General features: G+C 44.4%; 1 protein-coding gene across 1 annotated transcript in view; it reads left to right on the forward strand.

Moving 5' to 3' along the window:
* LOC120942945 (uromodulin-like) overlaps positions 1-22,415 on the forward strand; it is a 30,501-nt gene extending 8,086 nt beyond the window's left edge. Inside the window, exons 5-15 of the mRNA XM_040355925.1 lie at positions 816-993; positions 2,422-2,589; positions 2,736-2,750; positions 5,024-5,779; positions 7,443-7,646; positions 12,305-12,433; positions 12,649-12,842; positions 15,329-15,471; positions 18,349-18,591; positions 21,747-21,909; positions 22,008-22,415. Of these exons, the coding sequence (XP_040211859.1) occupies positions 816-993; positions 2,422-2,589; positions 2,736-2,750; positions 5,024-5,779; positions 7,443-7,646; positions 12,305-12,433; positions 12,649-12,842; positions 15,329-15,471; positions 18,349-18,591; positions 21,747-21,909; positions 22,008-22,262 (2,448 nt within the window). The 3' untranslated portion in view covers positions 22,263-22,415. The remainder of the gene's footprint in view (positions 1-815; positions 994-2,421; positions 2,590-2,735; positions 2,751-5,023; positions 5,780-7,442; positions 7,647-12,304; positions 12,434-12,648; positions 12,843-15,328; positions 15,472-18,348; positions 18,592-21,746; positions 21,910-22,007) is intronic.
* The last annotated feature ends 4,907 nt before the right edge of the window (positions 22,416-27,322 follow it).

Consider the following 27,322-nt stretch of genomic DNA (forward strand, 5'->3'; position numbering starts at 1 on the left):
TACCGCCAGGGAGGTTAAGAAAGGCTACACTAGACGTGGATCCGTCCATCTACGGTCTGACGGCTTAACACTGACAGATCAGGACTCAATCTGGCACCATGTTGGGGGTCCCTCCCGGGCTTAGTTTATCTAACTCCCTATTCCATGCATTACCATGCATTGTGCCACCAACGTGGATACCCTCCCTGGATGACACTATCCTGGTTTTTACCAGTATTTGTACCAGCTTATCTTTGTGCCCGCTCTTTGAACCCCTACATGGTTGCATCAGCCTACAGTCCCTGTCGTGCCTAATTGCTATCTGATCCCCTAATTGTACCTCCACGCCAACTATCCCCTTGTCCGTGGCGGCGGGAAACCCTATGGCTGCCCGGCATCCGCGCACCTTTAATTGACTCATAGGATTGGCTGTCCTGATGAAGCGGTATATCAATTTCCGCGAAACTAGTCGACCGTGACCAATCATTGATGTGTACAATTTATTGTTTGTTTTGCAATTTTATGGACAATAATGTTTTTATACCAATAAACCTTTTACACTATTTTGTCAACCAGATTTTATTAGTACCGAAAATAGTCCCCTCAAACCAATTTGAGTGGCGGTCTTGGGTCTAGCCTCAGCCGCTATTCCCTCACCCCCACTCTCCCCCTTCTTTGCTACACTAGACACTGGCCTACAAATGCCATTATGGAAAATACATCTCTGGTATTGTTAACTCCTGAAATTTAGACGTTGGGTGGATGGACGAATATTGGATGGATCACATTTTGTTTATTTTTGATACTAATACAATGCATATATGTCTCTTTTGCAGTTGGTGACCTCCCTGGAATTACTTTTATCTAAACCTCTGAATTCATCTGTGAACATTCTGGACATAAAATTAAATGTCACCAATCAATACATTCAAGAGTTTAATGTCACAACTTCCTTATCCTACTTACTGATCACAAGAGATGATAAATTTGCTCTTAACATAACCGATCCAAATGGTAAGAATTTTATTATAGAAAGAAAGTACAAGAATATCTACATAATCTACATATTTATCCATTCCTCATCATTGTAACAAGATGTACGGCAGGGCCGATCCTAGGGTCACAGGCGCCTGGGTGCAGAAATATTTCTGGCGCCCCCCACATGGGCGTCGTCATGTTACTAATGTTAGATGTGCGGCGACGTGCGTTACGTCCTTTCCTATTCCCGGACGACTTACGCAAAAAAAATAATAATAATTTGACGCAGGAACGACGGCCATACTTTAACATGGCTGGTCTAAATATAAGCCATTGAAATAGCATCCGTAACTATACGCCGGGAAAAGCCGACTAGCGATGACGTAAGAGAATGCGACGACCGCGCGTACCTTCGTGGATCGTCGTAAACAGCTAATTAGCATACCCGACGCGGAAAACGACGCGAACTCCACCCAGCGGGCGCCGAAGTATTGCATCCTAAGATCCGAAGGCGTACAAAGCCATACGCCTGTCGGATCTTACCCAAATGCCGTCGTATCTTGGTTTGAGGATTCAAACTAAAGATACGACGCAGGAAATTTGAAAATATGCCGGCGTATCAGTAGATACGCCGGCGTATTTCATTTGTGAATCTGGCCCATAATTTGTTACACATTGACTTCTATGACATGCAATACCGCATGTGGCCAGAGGTGGGGGGGGGGCGCTGGAGATCATCGGAAATACTCAGGGACAGCTCGGCTGATCTCAGAAACCCTCGGAAAGGTTTGAGTATTTACGGAGTATTTACCAAGTGATTCCAAGTGATTCCGTGTATTTCCGAATTTCTCGGAACGGCTCCAAACTGTTCTGAGTGTCACCGGCTCCCCCCACACCTCTGGCCAAATGCAGTACTGCACACCGCAGAGGCTTGAATTCTGCTAGTTTTGCAAGACAACCCTCGCAAACCGAGTCAGAATTAAAAAAAGAAAATTGCTCGTTATTCAACATGCTCGTTAACCGCGTTACTCGTAAACCGAGGTTCTGTATTTCAGTTGTGATTATAGAATCTGTTGAAAATGGACGTCATTGATGTTAATCATTCTCACAGTACACATTCGGCCAGGCTCGGCTTTGCTCGTGCTCACGCTCTGTGACGTTTATGCGTGAGCACGAGCGAAGCCGAGCCTGGCCGAATGTAGCCGAGTGTACTGCACTCGGTATATGTCGGCGCAGGTATTCAAACTGAGCACGGGGAGCGGGTATCGGCGTATATCGCGCACCTACGATTTCCCCTTATTTTAAGGGGAAAAAAGTGCGCGGTATATGCCGATAAATACGGTATATATATATTGCTTTAAAAGTGTTCATTTTCTCTATTATGTCTATGTTGGCTTATTCTACTGTTTTCATTGTTTGCACTATGTATGTAAAAAAAAACGAATATTTACATTTTCTTTTTAGAAAACACAATTACATTGGAGGAAAATCCCTATAATAAACAGAATTATTCCAACCTTTACAAAAATGCCTTTATAAGTTCCCATTTGGTAAAAGGTCCAGCTGTGGGATCCTGGACTCTAAAGGCTTGGGGGAATGGATTGCTTATTGTTCAAGTATTGGGGTTTACTGGTAAGTTATATCATATTCAGGCAGTAGAGGGCAGCAGAGCCTTATAATAGCAAGCTTGAACATTCATTAAATGTAGAATTGTGATTTGCAATAGATAATTGTATTAGAACAAAGACTGATTTCTCTACTCTCGCTTCTTTTTGCAGGGCTGAACACATCAGGTACGTCTGACTGACTATTTATTATTATGATTACTATGCTACATGATTATTTTATCTTCATTTATACAATGCATTGTTAAAAGAAATATATTTTCATTTTATAAATATATATATGTACAGTAAAACCTTGGATTGTGAGCATAATTCGTTCTGGAAGCATGCTTGTAATCCAAAGCACTTGTATATCAAAGCAAATTTCCCCATAAGAAATGGGAACTCAAATGATTCGTTCCACAGCCATTTATTCATAGGTCCTTCAGTTTATAGTCCATATAAAAAGATTATAGCAATGTGATTGGTTGTGTCACCATAAAATGTCCCTCCACAAATGGAAGCCTCCACAAGGGGATTAGAAGCAAAATCCAGCAGGAGCTCCAGAGTATAAAAGAGAAGAGAGGTGCCTCTAAGTGTAGCAATATGGTTACATTTAATGAAGGTACAACATTTAGCAACTCACATGGTTGATGATTAAAAGAGGCACATCTAAGTATGGAGACATCCGGGGTAAAGTGATCCACATAGACCGTCCTCCTCACCACCGGCTCTCACCGATGTCAGTCTGCAATCGTGACGAGGAAGACTACCCTGCAGTAGAGCAATCTTAAAGTGAGACTTGAACCGCTTATGGAAGGGACGACATCAAGTGTGCTTCTAACTGTTAGGGGGGGGTGGGCTATGTGTGTCACGATACTGATCACCGCTCCCGATTACAGGACACTGTTATCAGTGTCCTGTCACTAGGGGAAATGCTTGTTTGAGTCAGCATTTCCCCATGCTTCCTCTCCGTGAGACAATCGTGGGTACACCCACAGACGGACTCACGGAGCTTGTGGCGCACGCCCACAATTACGCATCTCAAAAGGGACGTATAAATAGGGCTGGGGAAAAAATCTATTTAAAATCTGAATCGAGTTGCAAGGGCAAATCGATTCAGATTTTGACCAAATCGATTCTTTTGATTTTTTTTTTCATAGGAACAGCGCTCTGCGGACTAGGCTGAAGCCGTGGCCTTGCCTAAAAAATCCTTGCCACGATCCTGGGAAAAGGCTAGAAGCGACGGGGATCCGACTTGGATTCTCGCCAATTCTAGCCACAGCGTTTGGTATAATTCATGAGGGGGAACTCCACGCCAAATTTTAAATAAAAAAAACGGCATGGATTCCCCCCAGGGGCATACCAGGCCCTTAGGTCTGGTATGGATTGCAGGGAGAACCTTCTACGCTGAAAAAACGGCATGGGGGTCCCCCCACAATCCATACCAGACCGGTATCCAAGCACTAAGCCCGGCCAGTCAGGAAAGGAGTGGGGACGAGCGAGCGCCCCCCCTCCTGAGCCATACCAGGCCGCATGCCCTCAACATGGGGGGGTTGGGTGCTCTGGGGCTGGGGGGGGGCACCCTGCAGCCCCCCCCACCCCAAAGTACCTTGTTCCCATGTTGATAAGGACAACTGTTGTCGGGATCTGCGGGCGGGGGGCTTATCAGAATCTGGGAGCCCCCCAGATACCGGCCCCCCACCCTAGAGCACCCAATCCCCCCATGTTGAGGGCATGCGGCCTGGTACGGCTCAGGAGGGGGGGGCGCTCAGGAGTCCCCACTCCTTTCCTGACCGGCCGGGCGGCGTGCTTGGATACGGGTCTGGTACGGATTGTGGGGGGACCCCCACGCCGTTTTTTCGGCGTAGGGAGTTCTCCTTGCAATCCATACCAGACCTAAGGGCCTGGTATGCCCCTGGGGGGGAACCCATGTCGGTTTAAAATTTGGCGTGGAGTTCCCCCTCATGATTCATACCAAGCGCCGCGGCTAGAATTGGCAGGAATCCAAGTCGTATGCCCGTCGCTTCTATGACGGCTTTTTCCCCATCGTGGCAAGCCGGCTCGGCGCTGGCTCTCGCGATGGGGCTCGTAGGTGGTCAATCTCGCCGAGAAAGGGAACAAGATTGACACAATATCGCGGTCACCTACAGTAGTCCGCTGCCTTTTCCCAGGATCTCGGCGGACTAGACTGAAGACGCGGCCCCGCCTAAAAACTCCTGCCGGCGCGGTGTCCATTAGGAAAAAAAAACTTAATTCAAAATGTGAATCGAGTTTTTTTTTTTTTTTTAATCGCAGATTTTTTTGGGGCCAAAATCTCCCAGTCCTACGTATATATACATCGATCTGCCCACAGGAGGCATTGTGTCGACGTATATATGTGTGAGCCGGGCGTTAATTTATCACCTATTTTTCATAATTGTATTATTATTTTTATATATATGTATTATATTTTGTTTTAGGAAACTGCTCTGACTGTCACCCGAATGCGTCATGTGAAGAGTTTGGTGGGGACCAGCAGTGCACGTGTAAAGTTGGATTTGCCGGAGACGGGACGTATTGTGACGACATAAATGAATGTCAGGATCGTTACACCAACATTTGTGATTTTTATGGTGGTGGTTCCTGTGTGAACACTATCGGATCTTACACCTGTAATTGTAACCCTGGATTTCAGTATAATGAAGCATTTGGCTGTGTTGACATTGATGAGTGTGCGGAGAGCTCTCTGAATGACTGTCATCCCCTAGCTGTGTGTACCAATGGATACGGGTCATACACGTGTACTTGTCCCTCTGATTATTATAAAAATGAATTAAATTCCTGTATTGACCCTTGTTCCAATCACACCATACTTAACGACACTTGGCGCAGTATTTCTAATAATCATACCGAACAAGACTATTGGAATTCCACGGATTGGATTCATTGCGACGACAACCTGTATGGCTGGTATCGGTTTAAAGGAGAATATGATCTTCATATCCCAGAGTACTGTATACCGTTCTATAGCTGTGGCACACACGCTCCCATGTGGATAACCAGCCCACACCCAACAGTCAGCGATGGCATTGTCAGTCGTAAAGCATGTGCCAACTGGTGGTATGGTGAAAGTTGCTGCACATGGTCCAATCAAATTGCAGTAAAATTGTGTCCTGAAGGATTTTATGTGTATAATCTACAGGGGACACCAACCTGCTGGTTGGCCTACTGTACAGGTAAGTAATCACATATTAATATACAATTTTCAAAAAATCTTCTTCTTCTTCTTCTTCTTCTTCTTGTTACCCTGTGTAACGGGGGTCACTTTGGGCGGGGGGGGCATGGAAACCAGATTTCCTTGGAGAGGTTGGGAAACCTTTGTTTCAGCTCCCCATGCACCCCATATGTCTAAGTGCAGATGAGCACAGTGAAGCTGCAAATGGACACAGTGAGGCTGCAGATGGGCACAGTGAGGCACATTGAGGCTGCAAATGGGCATAGTAAGGCTGCAAATGGGCATTGTTGACCCTCTTTTCCACTTACAGTAGCTGCTGCATTTCTCACCCTAGGCTTATACTCGAGTCAATACGTTTTACCGTTTTTTTGTTGTGATAAAATTGGGTGCCTCGGCTTATATTCGGGTTGGCTTATACTCGAGTATATATGGTAATTTAAAGGGCTGATCACAGACCTCTGGAACTGTGTAGGAGCTGGACAGTCTACTCCTAATATAGTCTGTTGCCTACTAGGCTGAGGAGGGGGAGATCACTGCTTGTATTGTTAATTGTAATTAGGTATTCTGCTATTGTTTGAAGGTTTGCTATGTTTATGCTTATGATAATGTGTATTGTCTGCAGTTAGATTAAAGTCAGCAAGGCTGGTCTACAATGTGACATCTGAGCACCAGAACTCCTGGTGGAGGGATGGAGCCAGGTGGACAGGAGAGGGGGGTGCAGCCAGGTGGAGGGAGGATGGAGCCAGGAGGACAGGAGGGGGTTAGCCAGGTGGAGGGATGGAGCCAGGTGGACAGGAGAGGGGGTGCAAACAGGTGGATGAATGGAGCCAGGTGGACAAAAGGGGGGGGGGGTGCAGCTAGGTGAAGGAATGGAGCCAGGTGGATAGGTGGGGGGTGTAGCCAGGTGGAGGGATGGAGCCAGGTGCATAGGAGGGGTGGTGTAGCCAGTTGGAGGAATAGAGCCAGGTGGATAGGTGGGGGGTGTAGCCAGGTGGAGGGATGGAGCCAGGTGGATAGGAGGGGTGGTGTAGCCAGTTGGATGAATAGAGCCAGGTAGATAGAAGTGGGTGTCGCCAGGTGGAGGGATGGAGCCAGGTGGATAGGAGGGGGGTGTAGCCAGGTGGAGGGATGGAGCCAGGTAGATAGAAGGGGGTGTAGCCAGGTGAAGAGATGGAGCCAGGTGGATAGGGGGGTGTAGCCAGTTGGAGGGATGGAGCCAGGGGGGTGGAGCCAGGGATGGCGCCAGGTAGATAGGAGGAGGGCTTTCAAATTTTCCCCAAAATCAGCATATTGTTTGGTGTTCGACAGAACACCCAAACAACCAAAGTTCGGCCCAAACTTATGCTCGGGCCGAACTGTTTGCCCATCCCTACTGGCCAGTAACGCTCCTGATCCAGAAGTGAGATTGAACACATGAAAAGCTCTATTTTAAGCCATTCAAGGTTCCTATTATACTATTATATCTGAAGCCCTGATGAAGTGGAAGTTTCTCCGACCCCTGAAATGTGTTGGATGTTATTTATTATATTATATATTATATTTATTATATTATTATTATCTCAAAAAATATATAAAATTGTAATACATATTCGACTTTGTTTAGCATCTCTCATACATCACTAACACTGAAAAAGTTCAAAAATCTAACTGTATTTCCAATGTAGTTTCAGGGAATGAGACAAACACCACAGCAGAACCTTCTACAACAAATTTTGATACAACTTCTCAGACTCCATACTCCACAACATCTGATATCACTACAGGTCCTACTGTGAGGACAACTTCTACTAATACTTTTCCTGTATCAGACCTTACTACAGGGTTGTCTTCTACAACAGGAGTTACGGATCGCCAATGTATAGTGAAAGGTAAGTAAGGTCACCAACCCAAAATAATCTTTTCTTACCGCTGGCCAAAAAGATCAGATAATTCACTTTATTTCCACCAATGTGCCCACCATGATAGTATTAGTTTTGGTGCTTTATTAATGATATTATAACATACAGGGCCATGTTAGAAAAAAAACGTTGAATGTGAGATCCACTAAACATTAACCAATGATGGAGCACAGGGCTGGACTGGGACAAAAATGTGACCCTGGACTTCATCCAGGCCGGCCCAGGACATTAACACATCAGGGTACAGTGCATATCAGGGCACGGTACAAAGCTCAGCACATCAGGGTACAGGGCACACCACATTAAGGCACAGCACATCGGGGCACATCAGGGCATGGGGCATAGCACATCAGGGCACATGGCACATCGTTTACCTGCCAGCATGCAGAGAAGCGCAGGAAGCGTGTGTTCTCTCTCATGTCACGCCGTGGCTGCTCCCTGCCCCCCGGCAGACCCTTCTCTCTTCTCTTCTCGTCCATCCCAGATGATGTCGCAAGCAAATGGGGATGGATGAGAAGAGAGGAGGGGCCACTGGGGGGGTGGGGAGCAACCACAGCGTGACTTGAGAGAGAACAGACGTTTCCTGCGCTACTCTGCATACTGGCTAATCTCGATCTACCCGTCAGGCGTCAGCTGTCGGCGATTGAATGGTAGATCGCCGCTGACCTACAACCGGCCCACTGAGCCATCGGCCCACCGGGAATCTCATTGTAGTCCCGATGGCCAGTCCATCCCCGATTGAGCATCCACTGTATATGAAAACTCCCTGGCTAGGGAAATTCCCCTGCATAATAATACAATGCAATGTCCACCATGCAATACTGCAATGGAATACCTACCCTGCCATAGAGTGCAGAAAATACATCTTCTCCTTAAACCGGAGTTCCACCCATTATTTCATCTTTATATAAACCGGTTCCTTTCTGCTCGCATGACAACATTTGGCCAAAATTATTATTTTTTCCTTACTGTATCTGTCTTGTTGCTAGGGTGTCCCTTCTAATTTGCCTGTCAGGATCAGCGGCTAAGGCCACCAGACACGTAGCTACACAGAGGAACTGAGACCAAACAAAGTATTTATCATTAAAGTGATATTTATTTACAGTGAGCACACACCAATAAACACACACAGCAACCAGTGAGAGCATAAACCACCCCAGCAAACAAGTATAACTAGCGAAACTGCTATCTATATACAATATCTAAAACAAAAGGGACAAGGTAACAGGGATGCAAGGAGGGGAAATACGACTGGCAACAAGAACATGAAACAAAGCAGAAGGGTGCAGGGTGGATCAGGACAATGGAAGGTTATCAGGCACAATCTGGTAACAAGGAGGCGATCAGACAGGATAGTGACGCCCTGGGGAAAGGGAGGAGCAGCCTTAAATATCCACCTGGCAGCTGAAGCCAGGTGTGGCTGATCAGAACCTGCTGGCTTCTTGGGGACACCTGCTGGTGGACACTGAAACTGCAGCCATCTGCAAAGTGAACCCCAGTGCCACCAGCAGGTGAACTCAACCCTGACACTGCCATTTCCGGGCTGCGGTGCTGTACAGCATATCCTGTGCTCCTGGGAGATTTGTGTCATACTTCCCAGGGGTCAGTGGGCATCGCCACAGGATTCGTTGCCATAACAACGGGGCAGGGGCCCTTCCTCCGTCGCCACCCGTCGTGATGGCAACCAGACACACTGTCTGCGATACGCCCTGTCTAGATTGCGCATGCCATGCACGAGATCGGGAGGTGCATGCTGGGTAGCCAGCAGCACCTTATGCCAGAAGAGAGTCCTAGTGGGCTTCACATGCCCACAATCAAGATGGAAGCGCTCAAGAAGACGAAAATGAAGGTAAGTCAATTCGAAAAAACACGTATTCGAACCGGGATTGCATTAGGCTGCATTAACTTTAAATTGACACCAGCAGCAGTTCGCAGAGCGCAGTGTGAACTGCCTGGGTTTCTGATGTTGTGAAAGAACCCTCACAGTTATTGTTGTGGTCGCCACACCTTATGATACCTAGAAACGACTATACATGACCATGTGTGCATGTACTGATAAGATAACATAGAGGAGAGATCGGGGATCCTGTGTACATGTACTGATAAGATAACATAGAGGAGAGATCGGGGATCCTGTGTACATGTACTGATAAGATAACATAGAGGAGAGATCGGGGATCCTGTGTACATGTACTGATAAGATAACATAGAGGAGAGATCGGGGATCCTGTGTACATGTACTGATAAGATAACATAGAGGAGAGATCGGGGATCCTGTGTACATGTACTGATAAGATAACAGAGGAGAGATCGGGGATCCTGTGTACATGTACTGATAAGATAACATAGAGGAGAGATCGGAGATCCTGTGTACATGTACTGATAAGATAACATAGAGGAGAGATCGGGGATCCTGTGTACATGTACTGATAAGATAACATAGAGGTGAGATCGGGGATCCTGTGTACATGTACTGATAAGATAACAGAGGAGAGATCGGGGATCCTGTGTACATGTACTGATAAGATAACATAGAGGAGAGATCGGAGATCCTGTGTACATGTACTGATAAGATAACACAGAGGAGAGATCGGGGATCCTGTGTACATGTAATGATAAGATAACACAGAGGAGAGATCGGGGATCCTGTGTACATGTAATGATAAGATAACATAGAGGAGAGATCGGGGATCCTGTGTACATGTACTGATAAGGTAACATAGAGGAGAGATCGGGGATCCTTTGTACATGTACTGATAAGATAACATAGAGAAGAGATCGGGGATCCTGTGTACATGTACTGATAAGATAACATAGAGGAGAGATTGGGGATCCTGTGTACATGTACTGATAAGATAACACAGAGGAGAGATCGGGGATCCTGTGTACATGTACTGATAAGATAACATAGAGGAGAGATCCGGGATCCTGTGTACATGTACTGATAAGATAACATAGAGGAGAGATTGGGGATCCTGTGTACATGTACTGATAAGATAATATAGAGGAGAGATCGGGGATCCTGTGTACATGTACTGATAAGATAACACAGAGGAGAGATTGGGGATCCTGTGTACATGTACTGAGAAGATAATATAGAGGAGAGATCGGGGATCCTGTGTACATGTACTGATAAGATAACATAGAGGAGAGATCGGGGATCCTGTGTACATGGACTGATAAGATAACATAGAGGAGAGATTGGGGATCCTGTGTACATGTACTGATAAGATAACAGAGGAGAGATCAGGGATCCTGTGTACATGTACTGATAAGATAACATAGAGGAGAGATCGGGGATCCTGTGTACATGTACTGATAATATAACAGAGGAGAGATCGGGGATCCTGTGTACATGTACTGATAAGATAACAGAGGAGAGATCGGGGATCCAGTGTACATGTACTGATAAGATAACATAGAGGAGAGATCGGGGATCCTGTGTACATGTACTGATAAGATAACATAGAGGAGAGATCGGGGATCCTGTGTACATGTACTGATAAGATAACATAGAGGAGAGATTGGGGATCCTGTGTACATGTACTGATAAGATAACATAGAGGAGAGATCGGGGATCCTGTGTACGTGTACTGATAAGATAACATAGAGGAGAGATCGGGGATCCTGTGTACATGTACTGATAAGATAACACAGAGGAGAGATCGGGGATCCTGTGTACATGTACTGATAAGATAACATAGAGGAGAGATCGGGGATCCTGTGTACATGTACTGATAAGATAACAGAGGAGAGATCAGGGATCCTGTGTACATGGACTGATAAGATAACACAGAGGAGAGATCGGGGATCCTGTGTACATGGACTGATAAGATAACATAGAGGAGAGATCGGGGATCCTGTGTACATGGACTGATAAGATAACATAGAGGAGAGATCGGGGATCCTGTGTACATGTACTGATAAGATAAGATAGAGGAGAGATCGGGGATCCTGTGTACATGTACTGATAAGATAAGATAGAGGAGAGATCAGGGATTCTGTGTACAAGAACTGATAAGATAACATAGAGGAGAGATCAGGGATCCTGTGTACATGTACTGATAAGATAACATAGAGGAGAGATCGGGGATCCTGTGTACATGTACTGATAAGATAACAGAGGAGAGATCAGGGATCCTGTGTACATGGACTGATAAGATAACACAGAGGAGAGATCGGGGATCCTGTGTACATGGACTGATAAGATAACATAGAGGAGAGATCGGGGATCCTGTGTACATGGACTGATAAGATAACATAGAGGAGAGATCGGGGATCCTGTGTACATGTACTGATAAGATAACACAGAGGAGAGATCGGGAATCCTGTGTACATGTACAGATAAGATAACACAGAGGAGAGATCGGGGATCCTGTGTACATGTACTGATAAGATAACATAGAGGAGAGATCAGGGATTCTGTGTACAAGAACTGATAAGATAACATAGAGGAGAGATCAGGGATCCTGTGTACATGTACTGATAAGATAACATAGAGAATAGTTCAGGGGCAGCTAAAAAAAGCGCCCAACTGCTCCTAAATGTCAGTTTAAAGTGAGAATATTGATATTTTAGCATTTAAGAAAACAAGATATTTTTTAATTTGTAATTTTCTTTCTTCCTAGAATCCGATTTCAGTTCCGTGGTCACTCAATGTTTTCCTGATGAAGAGTGCATGACTGTTGATGGAGTTACCGGGTGTCATTGTAGTCCATCATTAAAGAACACTTCTACTGAATATGCCAGGCCTGAAGGTAACGGTATAAGTTCACAAATTATAATCAGTTGCAGAGAGAGTCAGAAATATAATCCCAAATTTACAGATACACATAGATAATTCCGTCACCTTCATCCATTCACCATAAAATGTGTTAGGGCAAATGTTAATTGTCCAGGAACATAATAATAGGCAAGGAATAGTGTACCTTTTTTGTGTGTATTTGCTCATTTACTTTTTTTTCCCCCTCAGATATTAACATTGAATGTGGAATGACACAAATTACTATATCTTATAGTAAATGTTACATCGAGTTGTTGGGATTCAATACTTCATCATTGCAGCTAAAGGACAGGAACTGCACTGGGGTCATTGAAATAAGAGATAGAAAGTACATTACCGTCACCACACTTCCGAGGAGCGGTTACTGCGGAGCTGAGCTGATAGTAAGTAGAAAAGCACAAAGGAAAAAATAGTTAGAAAAGTTTTAAAGTACAGTATTTTAGTAAAATTATGATATCAGGAGAAGGGTTTTGTGACTTTGGAGAAGACTCTGCAGGAAAAAAAACACAGGAACTCTAGTTGTTGGTTATGTATCTCACAGTGGGATCTTGGAGGTCTTCAGAATAGAACGTGAGGGAAAATCCTTTCAATCGGAGGAAAAATAGATAAAACAAACAAATAAAGGTTTGGATTGGAATTGCCTTTTAAATTCACATTGATGTACTCCTGCTTGACTGAGGACAACTTCAATCACTAGTCTTAATGCATTACTCAACTCAGAAGACTTAGGAGATCCAGTGAGTGCAGGCCATCAGAGATGCACCCCTGAGGAATCGTCACCATGGTGCCCTACACCTAATATTATGATGCAGAGCAGTGCTGATATCATCACATCAACATTGTCCCCTTCATATTGGGCACCATCCACCAGTAGAGAAAAATTCAAACTCAAAACAGTCCAGTTCTGACTTTCCCATCAGAAAATAGTACTTCCCATTCATATAGATGTGTTGCCTTCAATGCTTTTAGAGCAGTGGTTCTCAACCGTTTTAGTGCCGTGACCCCTTGATACATTTTCCCAAGTTGCGGGGCGAGTTGAGTGGTGGGATGAGTGGCAGTGCTGGTGAGGGGTGGGATCAGTGGCAGTGCTGGTGGGGGTGGGATCAGTGACAGTGCTGGTGGGGGGTGGGATCAGTGGCAGTGCTGGTGAGGTGTGGGATCAGTGGCAGTGCTGGTGGGGGGGTGGGATCAGTGGCAGTGCTGGTGAGGTGTGGGATGAGTGGCAGTGCTGGTGAGGGGTGGGATCAGTGGCAGTACTGGTGAGGGGTGGGATCAGTGGCAGTGCTGGTGAGGAGTGGGATCAGTGGCAGTGCTGGTGGGGGTGTGATTAGTGGCAGTACTTAGGGGAGTTCTGATCAGCCAACTTAGGTGCTCTTGATCCATGTATTCTCTATTTGTATTCCTTCTCTTACACCTTGGTGGAGGAAATGAGATGACTGGCAGTGCTAGTGGGGGGTGGTATCAGTGGCAGTGCTCGTGAGGGGTGTGATCAGTGGCAGCGCTGGTGGGGATTGGGATCAGTGGCAGTGCTGGTGAGGGGTGGGATCAGTGGCAGTGCTGGTGGGGGTGGGATGAGTGGCAGTGCTGGTGAGGGGTGGGATGAGTGGCAGTGCTGGTGAGGGGTGGGATGAGTGGCAGTGCTGGTGAGGGGTGGGACCAGTGGCAGTGCTGGTTACGGGTGGGATCAGTGGCATTGCGGGTGGGGTGGAATCAGTGGCAGTGCTGGTGGGGGGTGGGATCAGTGGCAGTGCTGGTGAGGGGTGGGATCAGTGGCAGTACTGGTGAGGGGTGGGATCAGTGGCAGTGCTGGTGAGGAGTGGGATCAGTGGCAGTGCTGGTGGGGGTGGGATTAGTGGCAGTGCTTAGTGGAGTTCTGATCAGCCAACTTAGGTGCTCTTGATCCATGTATTCTCTATTTGTATTCCTTCTCTTACACCTTGGTGGATGAAATGAGATGAGTGGCAGTGCTAGTGGAGGGTGGTATCAGTGGCAGTGCTGGTGAGGGGTGGGATCAGTGGCAGTGCTAGTGGGGGTGGGATGAGTGGCAGTGCTGGTGAGGGGTGTGATCAGTGGCAGCGCTGGTGGGGGTTGGGATCAGTGGCAGTGCTGGTGAGGGGTGGGATCAGTGGCAGTGCTGGTGGGGGTTGGGATCAGTGGCAGTGCTGGTGAGGGGTGGGATCAGTGGCAGTGCTGGTCAGGGATGGTATGAGTGGCTGTGCTGGTGAGAGGTGGGATGAGTGGCAGTGCTGGTGAGAGGTGGGATGAGTGGCAGTGCTGGTGAGGGGTGGGACCAGTGGCAGTGCTGGTGGGGGGTGGGATCAGTGGCAGCACTGGTGGGGGTGGGATCAGTGGCAGTGCTGGTGGGGGGTGGGATCAGTGGCAGTGCTTGGGGAAGTTCTGATCGGCCAACTTAGGTGCTCTTGATCACAAACTGTAGTGGGGACTTTTAATGTGTTACTCACTTTGTTTCTGGCTCGGTCGCGAAAAGGCTGGGAGAGTGGTGCAGGCTTCAGGAGCAGCCCAGGATTCGGTGACCCCTGGCAAATCGCCATTCGACCCTTGAGGGGGTTCCCGACTCCCAGGTTGAGAACCACTGTTTTTTTGGCAAATAAAAAAGCATTAAGACATTTTGACATAACTGTATAATTTTCTGGATTCTCCTTCTGGTCTGTGATTCTGAGACATTGAACCCATTATTAGAAGAGGCTCAGAAAAGAATTCTCAGTGCGACTCTCATTACAAGTTTACTTTAAATAGTACAAGTTTACATAAAGGTGGAAGACTATGGATGATGTTTAATTAAAAAAAAATATATTATTTCATTATGCCTGTCAATGAAAATTATTACTTCTTCTATATTTTATTTCAGGCAAGTGGTGATTATTTAACATACATGAATGTGGCGTATTTATCAACCATGTTCTCCTCGTTCACGTTTTCCACAAATATCTCATGTACTTATCGAAGAAGCATGGAAAATCTCCTGTGGCTCTCTACAAGTGTCCTTGTAAGGTAGAGTATAGCTAAGTAAATTTGCTAAGCTGATATCTCTGAGGGATGGCCTTTTTATGTTGTAAAAATAGATATATTTCATCGCTCCTACAAAAAGCGCCCACCTAAATTGGTGGTCAGTGCTCAGTGGGGAAGTTTCTAATTACATTAGCATTCAGCAAAGAAGGGCTTCTTACATTGGCGCAGTGTAGAAATGCTCCCATGCAATGGTGGTTGATGTGAAAGGGTACCTTTACACTGGGGGTCCGTGTAGAAGTGCCTTCCTTAGACCCCTATTCACACTGGAGCTGTTGGCAGGCACTATAAAGTCTGCAAAGCGCCCTGAAACAGCCACTGCTGTGTCTCCAGCGGGAAAAACATAGAGGGCTTTCAAACTGGAGCGGTGCGTTAGCAGGACGTTAAAAAAAAGTCCTGCTAGCAGTATCTTTGGAGCAGTGAAGGAGCGGTGTGTATACCCCTTCTCCACTGCTCCTGCCCATTAAAAATCAATGGGCACCGCAGCTATACCGCTGGTAAAGCACCTCTGCAGAGGCACTTTGCGGTGGTTTCAACCCTTTCTTGGCCACTAGCGGGGGGTAAAAAATGTACGGCTTTACCGCCAACGCTCCCATCGCCCCATTGTGAACCAGTGTGTGCCTTACATTGGTGGTCATTGTAGAAGTTACCCCATGGTAGTTGGTGGCGAAGTGCACTCTTACATCAGTGGTCGGTGGAGAAGGTCTCCTTATACTAGGAGTCAGTGTAGAAGTGCCACCCCTTACATTGGTGGGGCAGTGTACAGTGGTGGCCAGTGGGTTATTGCCCCCTTACATCAACAACGATGAATGGAGAAGTTCTCCCTTACATTAGTGATCAATGGTGAAGGGTTCTGTCAAGTCTCTGATGTGAGGCCGAGTGGCAGAGAGGGCACCCCTTGCGGCTAAGTGCAGCGCTCCCCTGGGAGTGATACAGGGGATATGGTGCCCAAAGGTGCACGGATTGCCAGTAGTGCTGCAACAGGCTGGTAATCAGAATGTAGCTGGGATGCACGGGGTAGTGATGTCAGTGGCCGTGCAAGAAGAAGTCCTGAGTAGGCATATGCAGGATAAACCAGGAGCAGGGTTCGCAGCCAGGCCAGAGGTCATATACCGGGAGACAGTCCAAGAGCAAACAGGAGCAAGCCGGGTCATAAACAGTGGGCAGTGGATTGAAGAATAGTCAGCCAAGCCAAGGTCAGAGCGAGGAGATAATTGGGATCACAGGTCAAGCCAGGAGTTACAAGGTAAACAGACACAGGAAGCTGACGACAATCCAGCAATTTCGGTCAGACAGTGGCAGCCTTTTATAGTAAGGTGACCAGATTTTTAAAATGAAATCCGGGGACATATTTTTTCTTTACTAGTAATGGCAACAATCAGCGACTCTCTGCCCGTCGCCGCCCATCTCACAGCCTCTCAAATCTCACTCTTCGGCCCCGGCTACTACTGGATGGGGAGCGGAGGAAGATCACTTTACCAGGGAAGGCAAGGAGATAGGCAGGTGGCTGGCCAGGATTTGAGCCAAGGCAGAAAAACATGCGAGCGAAGCTGAACGGGCATGTGCCCGAAACTGAAGAAATATTCCCTCTGCACCGACCAGCACATGATCATCAGAAAGGGGCACAGAATATGGGAAAAATACAACCGCCCCTATGCTAATAGGCACGGCGGAGCAAGGGTGTGTAATTGTAATTTTTTAATTTTTTTTTGCACTGATTGTCTTTGAAATTGCCCCTGCCCCCTATTAAATCCAATCTGGGGACAAAACCAGGGACAGACTTGGTCCGGGGACAGCCTCCTCAATCAGGGGACTGTCTCCTGAAACTGGGGATGTCTGGTCACCCTATTTTATAGGCCAGAGGGGCATCTACCTGTCACATGATGTGCCTCTGGTGGCCATTTCTTCTACTGGCAAGATTGCCAGTACTTCCACAGTCATTTCCCTGACGCAGCCTTCGGCCATTTCTTCTACTGGCAAGATTGCCAGTACTTCCACGGCCATTTCCCCTGACAGGTTCCCTACATTGATGCTTATTGGAAAAGTGTCTTTTTACTTTGGTAGCCAAGTGTAAAGTGCCCACTTACATTGGTGTAGAAGTGACCCCATGCAATGGTGGTCAGTGGAGTGTTGATGATGAGATGAGTGGTGAAGTACTCCCTTATATTAGAGGTCAGTGATGAAATGTCCCCTGACATTGATGACCATTAAAAAAAAGGACCCCAAACCACCCCATCACCCACCCTGCTCTTGGAGTATATATGGAAGAAAAAGGACAGAAAAAACGGACAGAAAATAAACAACATCTAATATTGCAAAGTATATAGTACTTATTAGTTTACATGATACCTAGGTCATAAATTGAAGCCATTTTGACCAGGTAGCATCAAACTTACTCATAAAATTCCTTAGGGATTTTTTTTTTTTTTTCAAAAAGAATAATCCTATTGAGATCTAAAATCCACTCAGATACGGTCAGCGGGTAGGGAGAGGTCCACTTAGGAGCAATCTGTCTACGACCATTAGTTAGGTGTCCACTTACATTGATGGTCATTGGAGAATGTCTTCCTTACATTGGTGATCACTTGAGAAATGTCACCGTACATTGTTGGCTATTAAGAGGCCAGGTAAATGCAGTATGTGGGAGATTAGAATCTAATACAATGAGGTTCTTGGAATGGCCTTGCTATAAAGCACAAACATGTCTTTCTAGAAGAATGACTTACCTTAAAAGATAGCATTAGCAACATCTCACATGTTGTAGAACATTCCCTAACCAACTTTCTGGACTATATTTTATGTCCCTGTTGTTATTGCCATTAAGATGTCTTAACTGTCTCCCACTGTAATATTGTTTTGCAGTGAAAGCAATCTATCCCTCGAAGGCTCTTCATCCTACACAGTCAGAATGGGCGTCTTCCAAGACTCTAATTACACAATTCTCTATGAGGACCCAGGAACCTGGATAGATACAAATGTGTCTTTGTACACCGGGATAAGTGTGGAAAATAATACCTCTTCCACAGCCGTGCTGCTAATAAAGAGCTGTCATGTGACCACTGCATCCGATACAGATACTGCGATATACCGCGTCATCAGTGACTAGTAAGTTGTTTTTTCTCTAAACACTCAGGATGTACATTTTGAAGTAACACTTTACTTACTTTCTAGTTTCCAAAAACTTCCAAACTTTCTGTCATGTTTCCTAAGCTTTTAAAAGGAACATATACTGTATTTATTGGCGTATAACACGCCCAGGCGTATAACACGCACCATAACTTTAACTACTTGCCGACCAGCCGCCGTCTTTTTACAGCTGCAGGTCGGCTCCCCTGCGTGAGAGCCCTTCGCTATACGTCGGCTCTCGCACAGGCCCCCGACTCCCGTGCGCGGCAGGGAATAGCTGTGTGTTCCCTGCCGCGCCTCGTCATGTATAGACACTCTCCCTTGCTCGGGCACTTAGACAGATCACCCGTCCAATCTGAGCAAGGGGGAGTGTCTATATGTGGGGACATGGCTGCATTTATGTGGAGACATGGCTGCATTTATGGGGGGACATGGCTGCATTTATGGGGGGACATGGCTGCATTTATGGGGAGACATGGCTGCATTTGTGGGGGGACATGGCTGCATTTATGGGGGGACATGGCTGCATTTATGGGGGGACATGGCTGCATTTATGGGGAGACATGGCTGCATTTGTGGGCACACATGGCTGCATTTGTGGGGACACATTTAAAAAAAAGTATTGGTAATCGGTATCGGCGAGTACATGAAAAAAAGTATCGGTACTTGTACTCAGTCCTAAAAAAAGTGGTATCGGGACAACCCTAAAGGGAAGTATTTATTGATGGTAATTAGACTTGAGGGGGTATTCATTCATGGGAAAGATTTGTTTTACCTGGCAGATCCCCCCCTCCCCTCTCCAGTGTGAGACCAGTATTTGAGTCATTCAAGCTAGCATTTAGTCAGTCTTGTCACTCTGTATGAATATGAAGGCACAGGTCTAGGAAAAGATGGGACTCTTATATACTCTGTTGGATTTGTATCATCTGTGGAATTTGGACTTTGTTCTGTGTTGGAAGCCAAATAAAATGCACTCTCTGGAGAACTTGGGTGTTGCTGCGGAACATAACTTATAGTCATCATACTAATACCTAAATATCAATTATCTACTGGACACTATACATTATATCACTACAGGGGACAGTACAGTTCAGTGACCATGTCTTAAGACAGCCCACATTGCTTACTTAGCTGGGTTCTGCTCTACCTCCAGGCCCGGACTGGCCATAGGGCACACCGGGCACTTGCCTGGTGGGCCGGGGGCCGCCAGGCTGCATGTTCTTGTGGGGCCAGGGCAGCTGAGCTGCTCCTTGAGCCCCCACCGCTCACCCGGCCTCTACACGGCTGGCCAATTATAGTTTAGCCATCGGGCCAGGGGTGGAGACTACAGTTCACATTACCTGTGACCATGAAGAGGGACGGGGTCTACCAGAGACGCTGCCGCCAGCAGCTTTTTTTTTTTTTACATACCTGAAAGGCAAAAGGCATAATGAGCTAGTATGCACCGCATTTTTATCAATTTTTTTTTTTTACTGCCAAGGGCAGCGATTAGCGATTTTTTTTCGTGACTGCGACATTATGGCAGACACATCGGACACTTTTGACACGTTTTTGGGACCATTGTCATTTTCACAGCGAAAAGTGCTATAAAAATTCACTGATTACTGTGTAAATGACACTGGCAGTGAAGGGGTTAACCAGGAGGGGAAGCTGTAGGGGTTAAGTGTGTCCTAAGGGAGTGTTCTTACTGTGGGGGGGCGTGGCTGTGTGAGTGACATCACTGATCTTCGTTCACTAACACAGGGAACAGACGATCACTGACAGCCACACTAGGAAGAACGGGGAAAGTTTGTTTACACTCACCTCTCCCTGTGTGGTGGAAGTGAAATAAAATGAATATTTTATTCTATGCTATTTTATGTTAAGCTAATTCTTTTATTAGAACCTCTGAAATGTTGTTATCCTTACATGAAGAAACAGATAATGTTTTAAAGACACAGTACAATTCAGCATTGAAAAAGAGACAATGGAGAGTTATTTAGATGTGTTCAAACCCCCCCTCGCTCATTCTCATTCAATCCCCCCCTACCTCCTACTGCATTCCTAAATGGCTTCATTTCAAAGCCCCTTCCGTGGAGAGAAACAAATTTGGACTTGCAAGAGGAAATCACCCCTTCTGTCCTCATTTCACTGAAGGAACTTTGTGTCTCGTGAACTGTTTATACCATATATGGTTAAACCCTTGCAGAAGCTGGCCAAGAACCCCTGTATATGAACAGTGCACAAAGGACTTACACGTGGATTGCATGTGCTGTGGAATGTGTGCCGTGTACAAAGAACAGACGTCAAAGGGGGCGTGTAAATGGGACTGTACTGTATAGAATTAACCAATCAGTGTGTTCATGTGAATGATGTCATGATGTTTATAAAGCTATAGGAAATAAAGGGTTGTGTCTCTTTGCTGGCTGAATGCTGAAAGGTGAGTTTGCAGTTTGTTTCTCAGCTCTCTGCATGCTCCCATTGATTTGGGTCAAACGCCCTGAGAATTGTGTCAGGAAAATCACCCGTTCTTCCTCTCTGTGACCTGATCGCGGGACACCGGGGGCGATCGGGTCCGCAGGTCCCGCGGGTGTGGTCACAGGGGACAGGACTGGGCCGCTAGCGACCCGCGGCTGGGCATCTTAAAGGGGACGTACCTGTACGTCCATGTGCCCAGTCGTGCCATTCTGGGTAAAATGGAAATAAAAGATAATAAATAAATATGAAAATAAATATAAATATAAATTGAAGGTGGACTAGGTGGGGAAAGTGGTTGGTGATCAAGTGAAAAGATAAAATGGTGGCCAACCGGGAGTAAGGGTGAGGGACCATGGTAAAGGATCATCACCAAGTCACCCGATACAAGAAGTAAAGGAGAATTATGGGCGTTGAAGAACACTACAGGTAAGTGGGGGAAAAAAACATGGTCATGGGGGGGGGGGAGTTAGGTACTGGTTGAATGGAAGGTTAATGATCAGAGTCCAAGACCAAGCTTAAATGGGGTGTAGTCATCTAGGATAGCCCAGACCTGGCTGTTCCGGTCACAAGAATGCCTGAATGGAAATACAAATTAGAATTACAGGTTCTTTTCGCAGGTATTTGTATTTCAGCTGAATATTTGGTTTTTATTTATCATTATTTGTATCTCTCAACAGCTGCCCTGTTATGAATGACTCTACCCTATATGTGGGAGAGAATGGAGTCTCCCTACAAGGACGTTTCTCGCTTATTATCTCAGAGTTTGCTGGAAATTACAGCAGAATGTATATAGATTGTCAGGTTCACTTGTGTAATACGACATTGGAAATGTGCAGCCCGGTAAGTTGTCTCTTGACTGTGAGGACACCCTAAAAATATATATAAAAAAAGTTTGCCCACTTTAAATGTCTACCCTCTACCCTACGCTCTATTTACAGAATTGTTCCCAAACAAACCCCGGGATCATGGATAATGGGGTGGACATCACAAATCTAACAGTGGGCCCTCTGTTTTTAAAAGGTAAAATGTATCTCTTTTTTTTTTATAGGTTTGTATGTATTTTCTTACCAAGTACTAAACGTAAATGCATTCAGAACAAAATATCTCAGAATTTGTGTTTTTATTTTTTATATATTTTTTTGCTATATACAATATACATAATAATGTATGTCACTAAACACACAGATTGGTGATATAGCATAAAAAAAAAACACTGTAAGTTTATTAAAATTACAATACACAATGTACGTAAAACCGACAAGAAACACACATCCTGATTTTAGAAATGGCTGGTTATCTAGTATAGGTTATTATGTTATTATTATTATTATTATTATTATTATTATTATTATTATTATTATTTTTATTATTACAATTACAATTATTAAAATTACAATTATTATTATTATTATTATTATTATTATTATTATTATTAAAAATGTGATACTGATGATGACAATGGATGATTGAAGATGATGAAAGACGATAGAGTATGATGAAATATTGCTATATATTTTTATATATCTTTGCCTTCGGGTTTATTTCTTTATTTTCTTTTTTTTTCTTTTCACTGTGCATTTTATAATCCAATTTCGTCAGATTTTTTATTTTTTTTTGGACATCATCATAACAAAACAAATGCAACTGACCACAGTCAAACCACATACACGATGCTGTGCATTGTACAATTTTCATACAACAACATATACATTTATGAGATATTACACTTCACATACCATGCAATACATTTCACTAAACACAAACATTCTATAAAAAAATAAAAATATATATAAAAAAATAAAAAATAAAAAGAAATGGCACGGATTCACAAAGCACTTGCGCCGACGTATCTCAAGATACGCAGTCGTAAGTACAAATATGCGCCGTCGTATCTGTGCGCCGACCCACAAACTAAGATACGCCTAAAAATAGGCTTCATCCAACCAACGTAACTTGCCTACGCCCGCGTATCATGGGCGCATATTTACGCTGGACGCATGTGGCGCTCCCATTGATTTTCTATTCAAATATGCAAATGAGGGAGATACGCCGATTCACGATCGTACTTGGGCACGGCGCATGCTACGACTGGTGCGCGTAAGTTGTACGTACGGCGTAAAGTTAGCATCCATGCAAAGGGCTGCACCAGGGAACACAAGCCAGCATATTTTACATAGTTTACGTTGTACGTGAATAGGGCTGGGCGTAGGTTACGTTCACGCCGTAGGCAGTGATCCGGCGATTCTTAGGCAGTTGTTCCGACGTGATTGTGAGCATGCGCACTGAGATGCGCCCACGGGACGGCGCATACGCAGTTGGCGATACGTATCTGTCTGGCGCTCGGCCCATCATTTGCATGGGGTCACGCCTCAATAGCATGGCTCACACCCACTTTCACCTACGCCGACTTGCGCCTGAGAAACCCAGCGCTGATTTGGGAGGAAGTGCTTTGTGAATTCAGTGCTTGCCTCTCTGTGCTGCAATCGGCGTAGCGTAAAGAAGATACGCTACGGCGGCATAAATATGCGCCGATGTCTGTGAATCCGGGCCAATATATATATATATATATAAAACTTTCTAAAACATCTACAATTCATTTAAAAATAATGTGTCGTAAAACATGATAAAAACAGATACATAAAAAAAAAAAAATGCAATTGTATTATTGTATTTTTTTTCCATTCATAGAATAGAACAATCTGACACAGATGACGTCGTCTTTAAGATTTTTATTGAAAACTGAACACGGACACAAGTTGTATTTTAAAGATGACACAATGGGGTTAATTTGCTAAAACTGTACAATCTGGTGCAGTTCTGCATAGAAACCAATCAGCTTCAAGTTTTTTTTTTTTTTTTTTTTGTCAAAGCTTTATTGAACAAGCTGAAGTTAGAAGCCGGTTGGCTACCAGACACAGCCGCACCAGATTCTGACTGCTCCAGTTTTAGTAAATCAACCCCTATGGCCCCTTCCATAGAGGGAAATCTATAGGAGGAACATTGGGGGTTATTAACAAAAGGCAAATCCACTTTGCACTACAAGTGCAAAGTTCACCTGAAATTGCACTGAAAGTGCATTTGGAAGTGCAGTCGCTGTAGATCTGAGGGGGACATGCAAAGGAAATTAAAAAACAGCATTTTAGCTTGCACAAGATTGGGTAATAAAATCAGCAGAGCTTCCCCTCCTTTCAGATCTAGCCCTCAGATTTACAGCGACTGCACTTCCAAGCAGGGGCGGACTGACAACTCATGGGGCCCCCAGGCAATAGAAGATTATGGGGCCCCCGGGCTTACAGATGGCCACCAAGCCAGGAGGCAGTGCAGAGGCGGGGCAGCTAAAATCTCAGGATTTTCACATCAAAAGCATGTCAATTTCGGACATATCAGGGACAGATGTAAAAAAAACACAGATTTTTACATACTGTCCCTGGCAACCCTGATGGGGCCCCCTAGTGGCATGGGGCCCTTGGACAGTGCCCGAGAGCCCCAATGGTCAGTCCGCCCCTGCTTCCAAGTGCACTTTCATTGCAATTTAAAATGTAGTTTGCACTTGTAGTGCAAAGTGGAATTGCCTTTAGTAAATAACCCCCATTGTGTCTGCTGTGTTCACTTTCAATAAAGCTTTTTTTAGGATGATGTTATTGCTGTGAAACTGTTCTTTTCTAGTAATGAAATCCGGGCATGGCGGAACGTTTTTTTCTGCCGGCCGTCGCGTTTCACAAGATGGCGCCAATGGTGACATGACAATACATCAATACATACAGTACATAATTATTATTATTATTTTTTTTTATTATTTACTAGTTGCGCTTGCGTATTATTAAACCTGAATTGGCAGCAAGAGCCAAGCATCTAACAAAATCCAAATATGCGGACGTTGCCTAACTGCTTTTATTGTCTTGTTCCTGTTAAAATGTTTGCTTAATGTGTTCATAAAATACAATATTATACAATATTTAGCAATTATTATCAGATGCAAATGTTGTGGAAGAAAGTTGGGTGCATATGTTTGTTGGTTATGACTTTTTTTCCCCCGTATGCCTTGCATTTTCTCTTCAAGCACTAGGGTCATTATTCAAAACATAAATAGTATTATTTGCAGATGTGGTAGTTGATTACATAAATACAATCTGTATATTTAATCACACAATGTCATTGTAAAAAAAAAAAGGTTATATAACAGTTTAAGAAAGAGAGATTCATCACTTGCCATTTCTATGGACTAAGGTAAGAGTATAAAGTGTTTTGAGTTTTACCAAATGCCAATTTAACTACATGGTTAAGAAAATATACATTAATTAGATTAAATATATATATATATATATATATATAGTGAATCTTGTGTAGAAATAGACTCCTTAATATTTAGGGACACATATGCATATTTTTTATTTATGACAATTTCCAGTAAAGTTTGGTAACACTAGAAAAGTGACATTTAGTTTTTGGCGATATATTTTTTTTGGTGAGTTTTTAATGAAGCATTACACTGCCTTATAATACACACATTTTACGTGTGTGCACAGTATATGGTTTATAGTTTAATTTCCAACATTTGCTAAAAATAAAAAATAAAGTCGATTGATTTGGAGTCAATGGGGGAAGAGAAATGAATGTGAATTAAGTTGGTTCATGATTGTTTTTAAGGGTGAAATAAAGACTGTACATATCCTTCACACACTTTATAATATTATTGTATATATATATATATATATATATATATATATATATATATATATACACACACTATATTATCAAAAGTATTGTGACACCTGCCTTTGCACACACATGAACTTTAATGGCAACCCAGTCTGGCATGACATTAAAGTTCATGTGTGTGTGAGAAGACAGGTGTCCCAATACTTTTGGTAATTTAGTGTACCGTATTTATCGCGTTATAACGCGCTCCCGCGTATACCGCGCACCCCTAAAGTAGCCCCGAATCCTGTGGAAAAAAAGTTTTTTTTGTACTTACAGTTTTGGTGTCTTGCGCAGCGTCCATCGGCGGCCTCGTCGGGTCCGGCGTCCGTCTGCGGCTTCGGGTGTCCTCTTCGTCGGGTCCGGCATCCTTCTGCGGCTTCGGGTGTCCTCTTCGTCGGGTCCAGGGTCCGTCTGCGGCTTCGGATGTCCTCTTCGTCGCGTCCGGCGTCCTTCTGCGGCGTCCTCACGTCCTCCCCGCTCGTTTCCCGCGCCGAGTTTGAATACTGCGCCGACATATACAGAGCGCAGTACACTCGTGTATTGTCGGGCAGGCTCGGCAACTCTCGCGCTGACGTCCTGTACGTCCAGGACATGAGCGCGGAAGGAGCCGAGACTGCCCGACTATACCCGAGTGTACTGCGCTCTGTATATGTCGGCGCAGTATTCAAACTTGGCGCGGGAAAGCGGGTATCGGCGTATACCGCGCACCCACGATTTTGCCATGATTTTCAGGGCAAAAAAGTGCGCGGTATACTCCGATAAATACGGTATATTGTGAATCTTGTGAAATAGAAATTGAAATAGACTCCTTGATATTTAAGGACATGTATATGCATATATATATATATATATTTTTTTTTATATATATATATATATATATATATATATATATGACAATATCCAGTAACGTTTAGTAAAAGATTTTTGGTGCTATATATATTTTTTGGTGAGTTTTTAATGACGCATTAATCTGCCTTATAATACATAATTGTTTTGTGTGTGCACAGTAAAGGTATTGATTTATTAATTTAGATGTATTATTTCAATTCATGGGAACTTTGACATTTCTGTTCAATAATTTTTTACTTTTTTATCAGCAGTTTTTCTATATTGTTGGCGCAGATTCATTTTGCCTCAGCTGGCCATACATTATACAATTTTCTTATTTAACTTCCTTTAGATTTACCTTCAACTACGCAATGCAAGGGGTCAGCCTTCTTACATAAAAATAGAAAGTGTTTAGGTGTGACCTTATATTATTTGCTAAATCTAAAGGAACATTATACAAGAAAATTGTGTAAATGAATGTATTGTGAGCCTTAGTAATAGATTTGTAGTTGTATTACTGTTATTATTCCACTGCAGCTTAAAGTTGTCTCAGATTGCTTTTCTCTGAAAACTAATCAATGTGTGAGTGTTACTGCAGCAAAACCAGCGCAAGTTCTAGAATTCTTGGGCTAAAAAAGTGGACAAAAAATATGAAGGATATATTGTGCTGTGATTGGTGGGAATATGCCTTGAGCTGTGCCTCACTCTACAGATTGTTGATCTT

Source organism: Rana temporaria, chromosome 6, assembly GCF_905171775.1.
Source record: "Rana temporaria chromosome 6, aRanTem1.1, whole genome shotgun sequence".
In the NCBI taxonomy this organism is placed as follows: domain Eukaryota; kingdom Metazoa; phylum Chordata; class Amphibia; order Anura; family Ranidae; genus Rana; species Rana temporaria.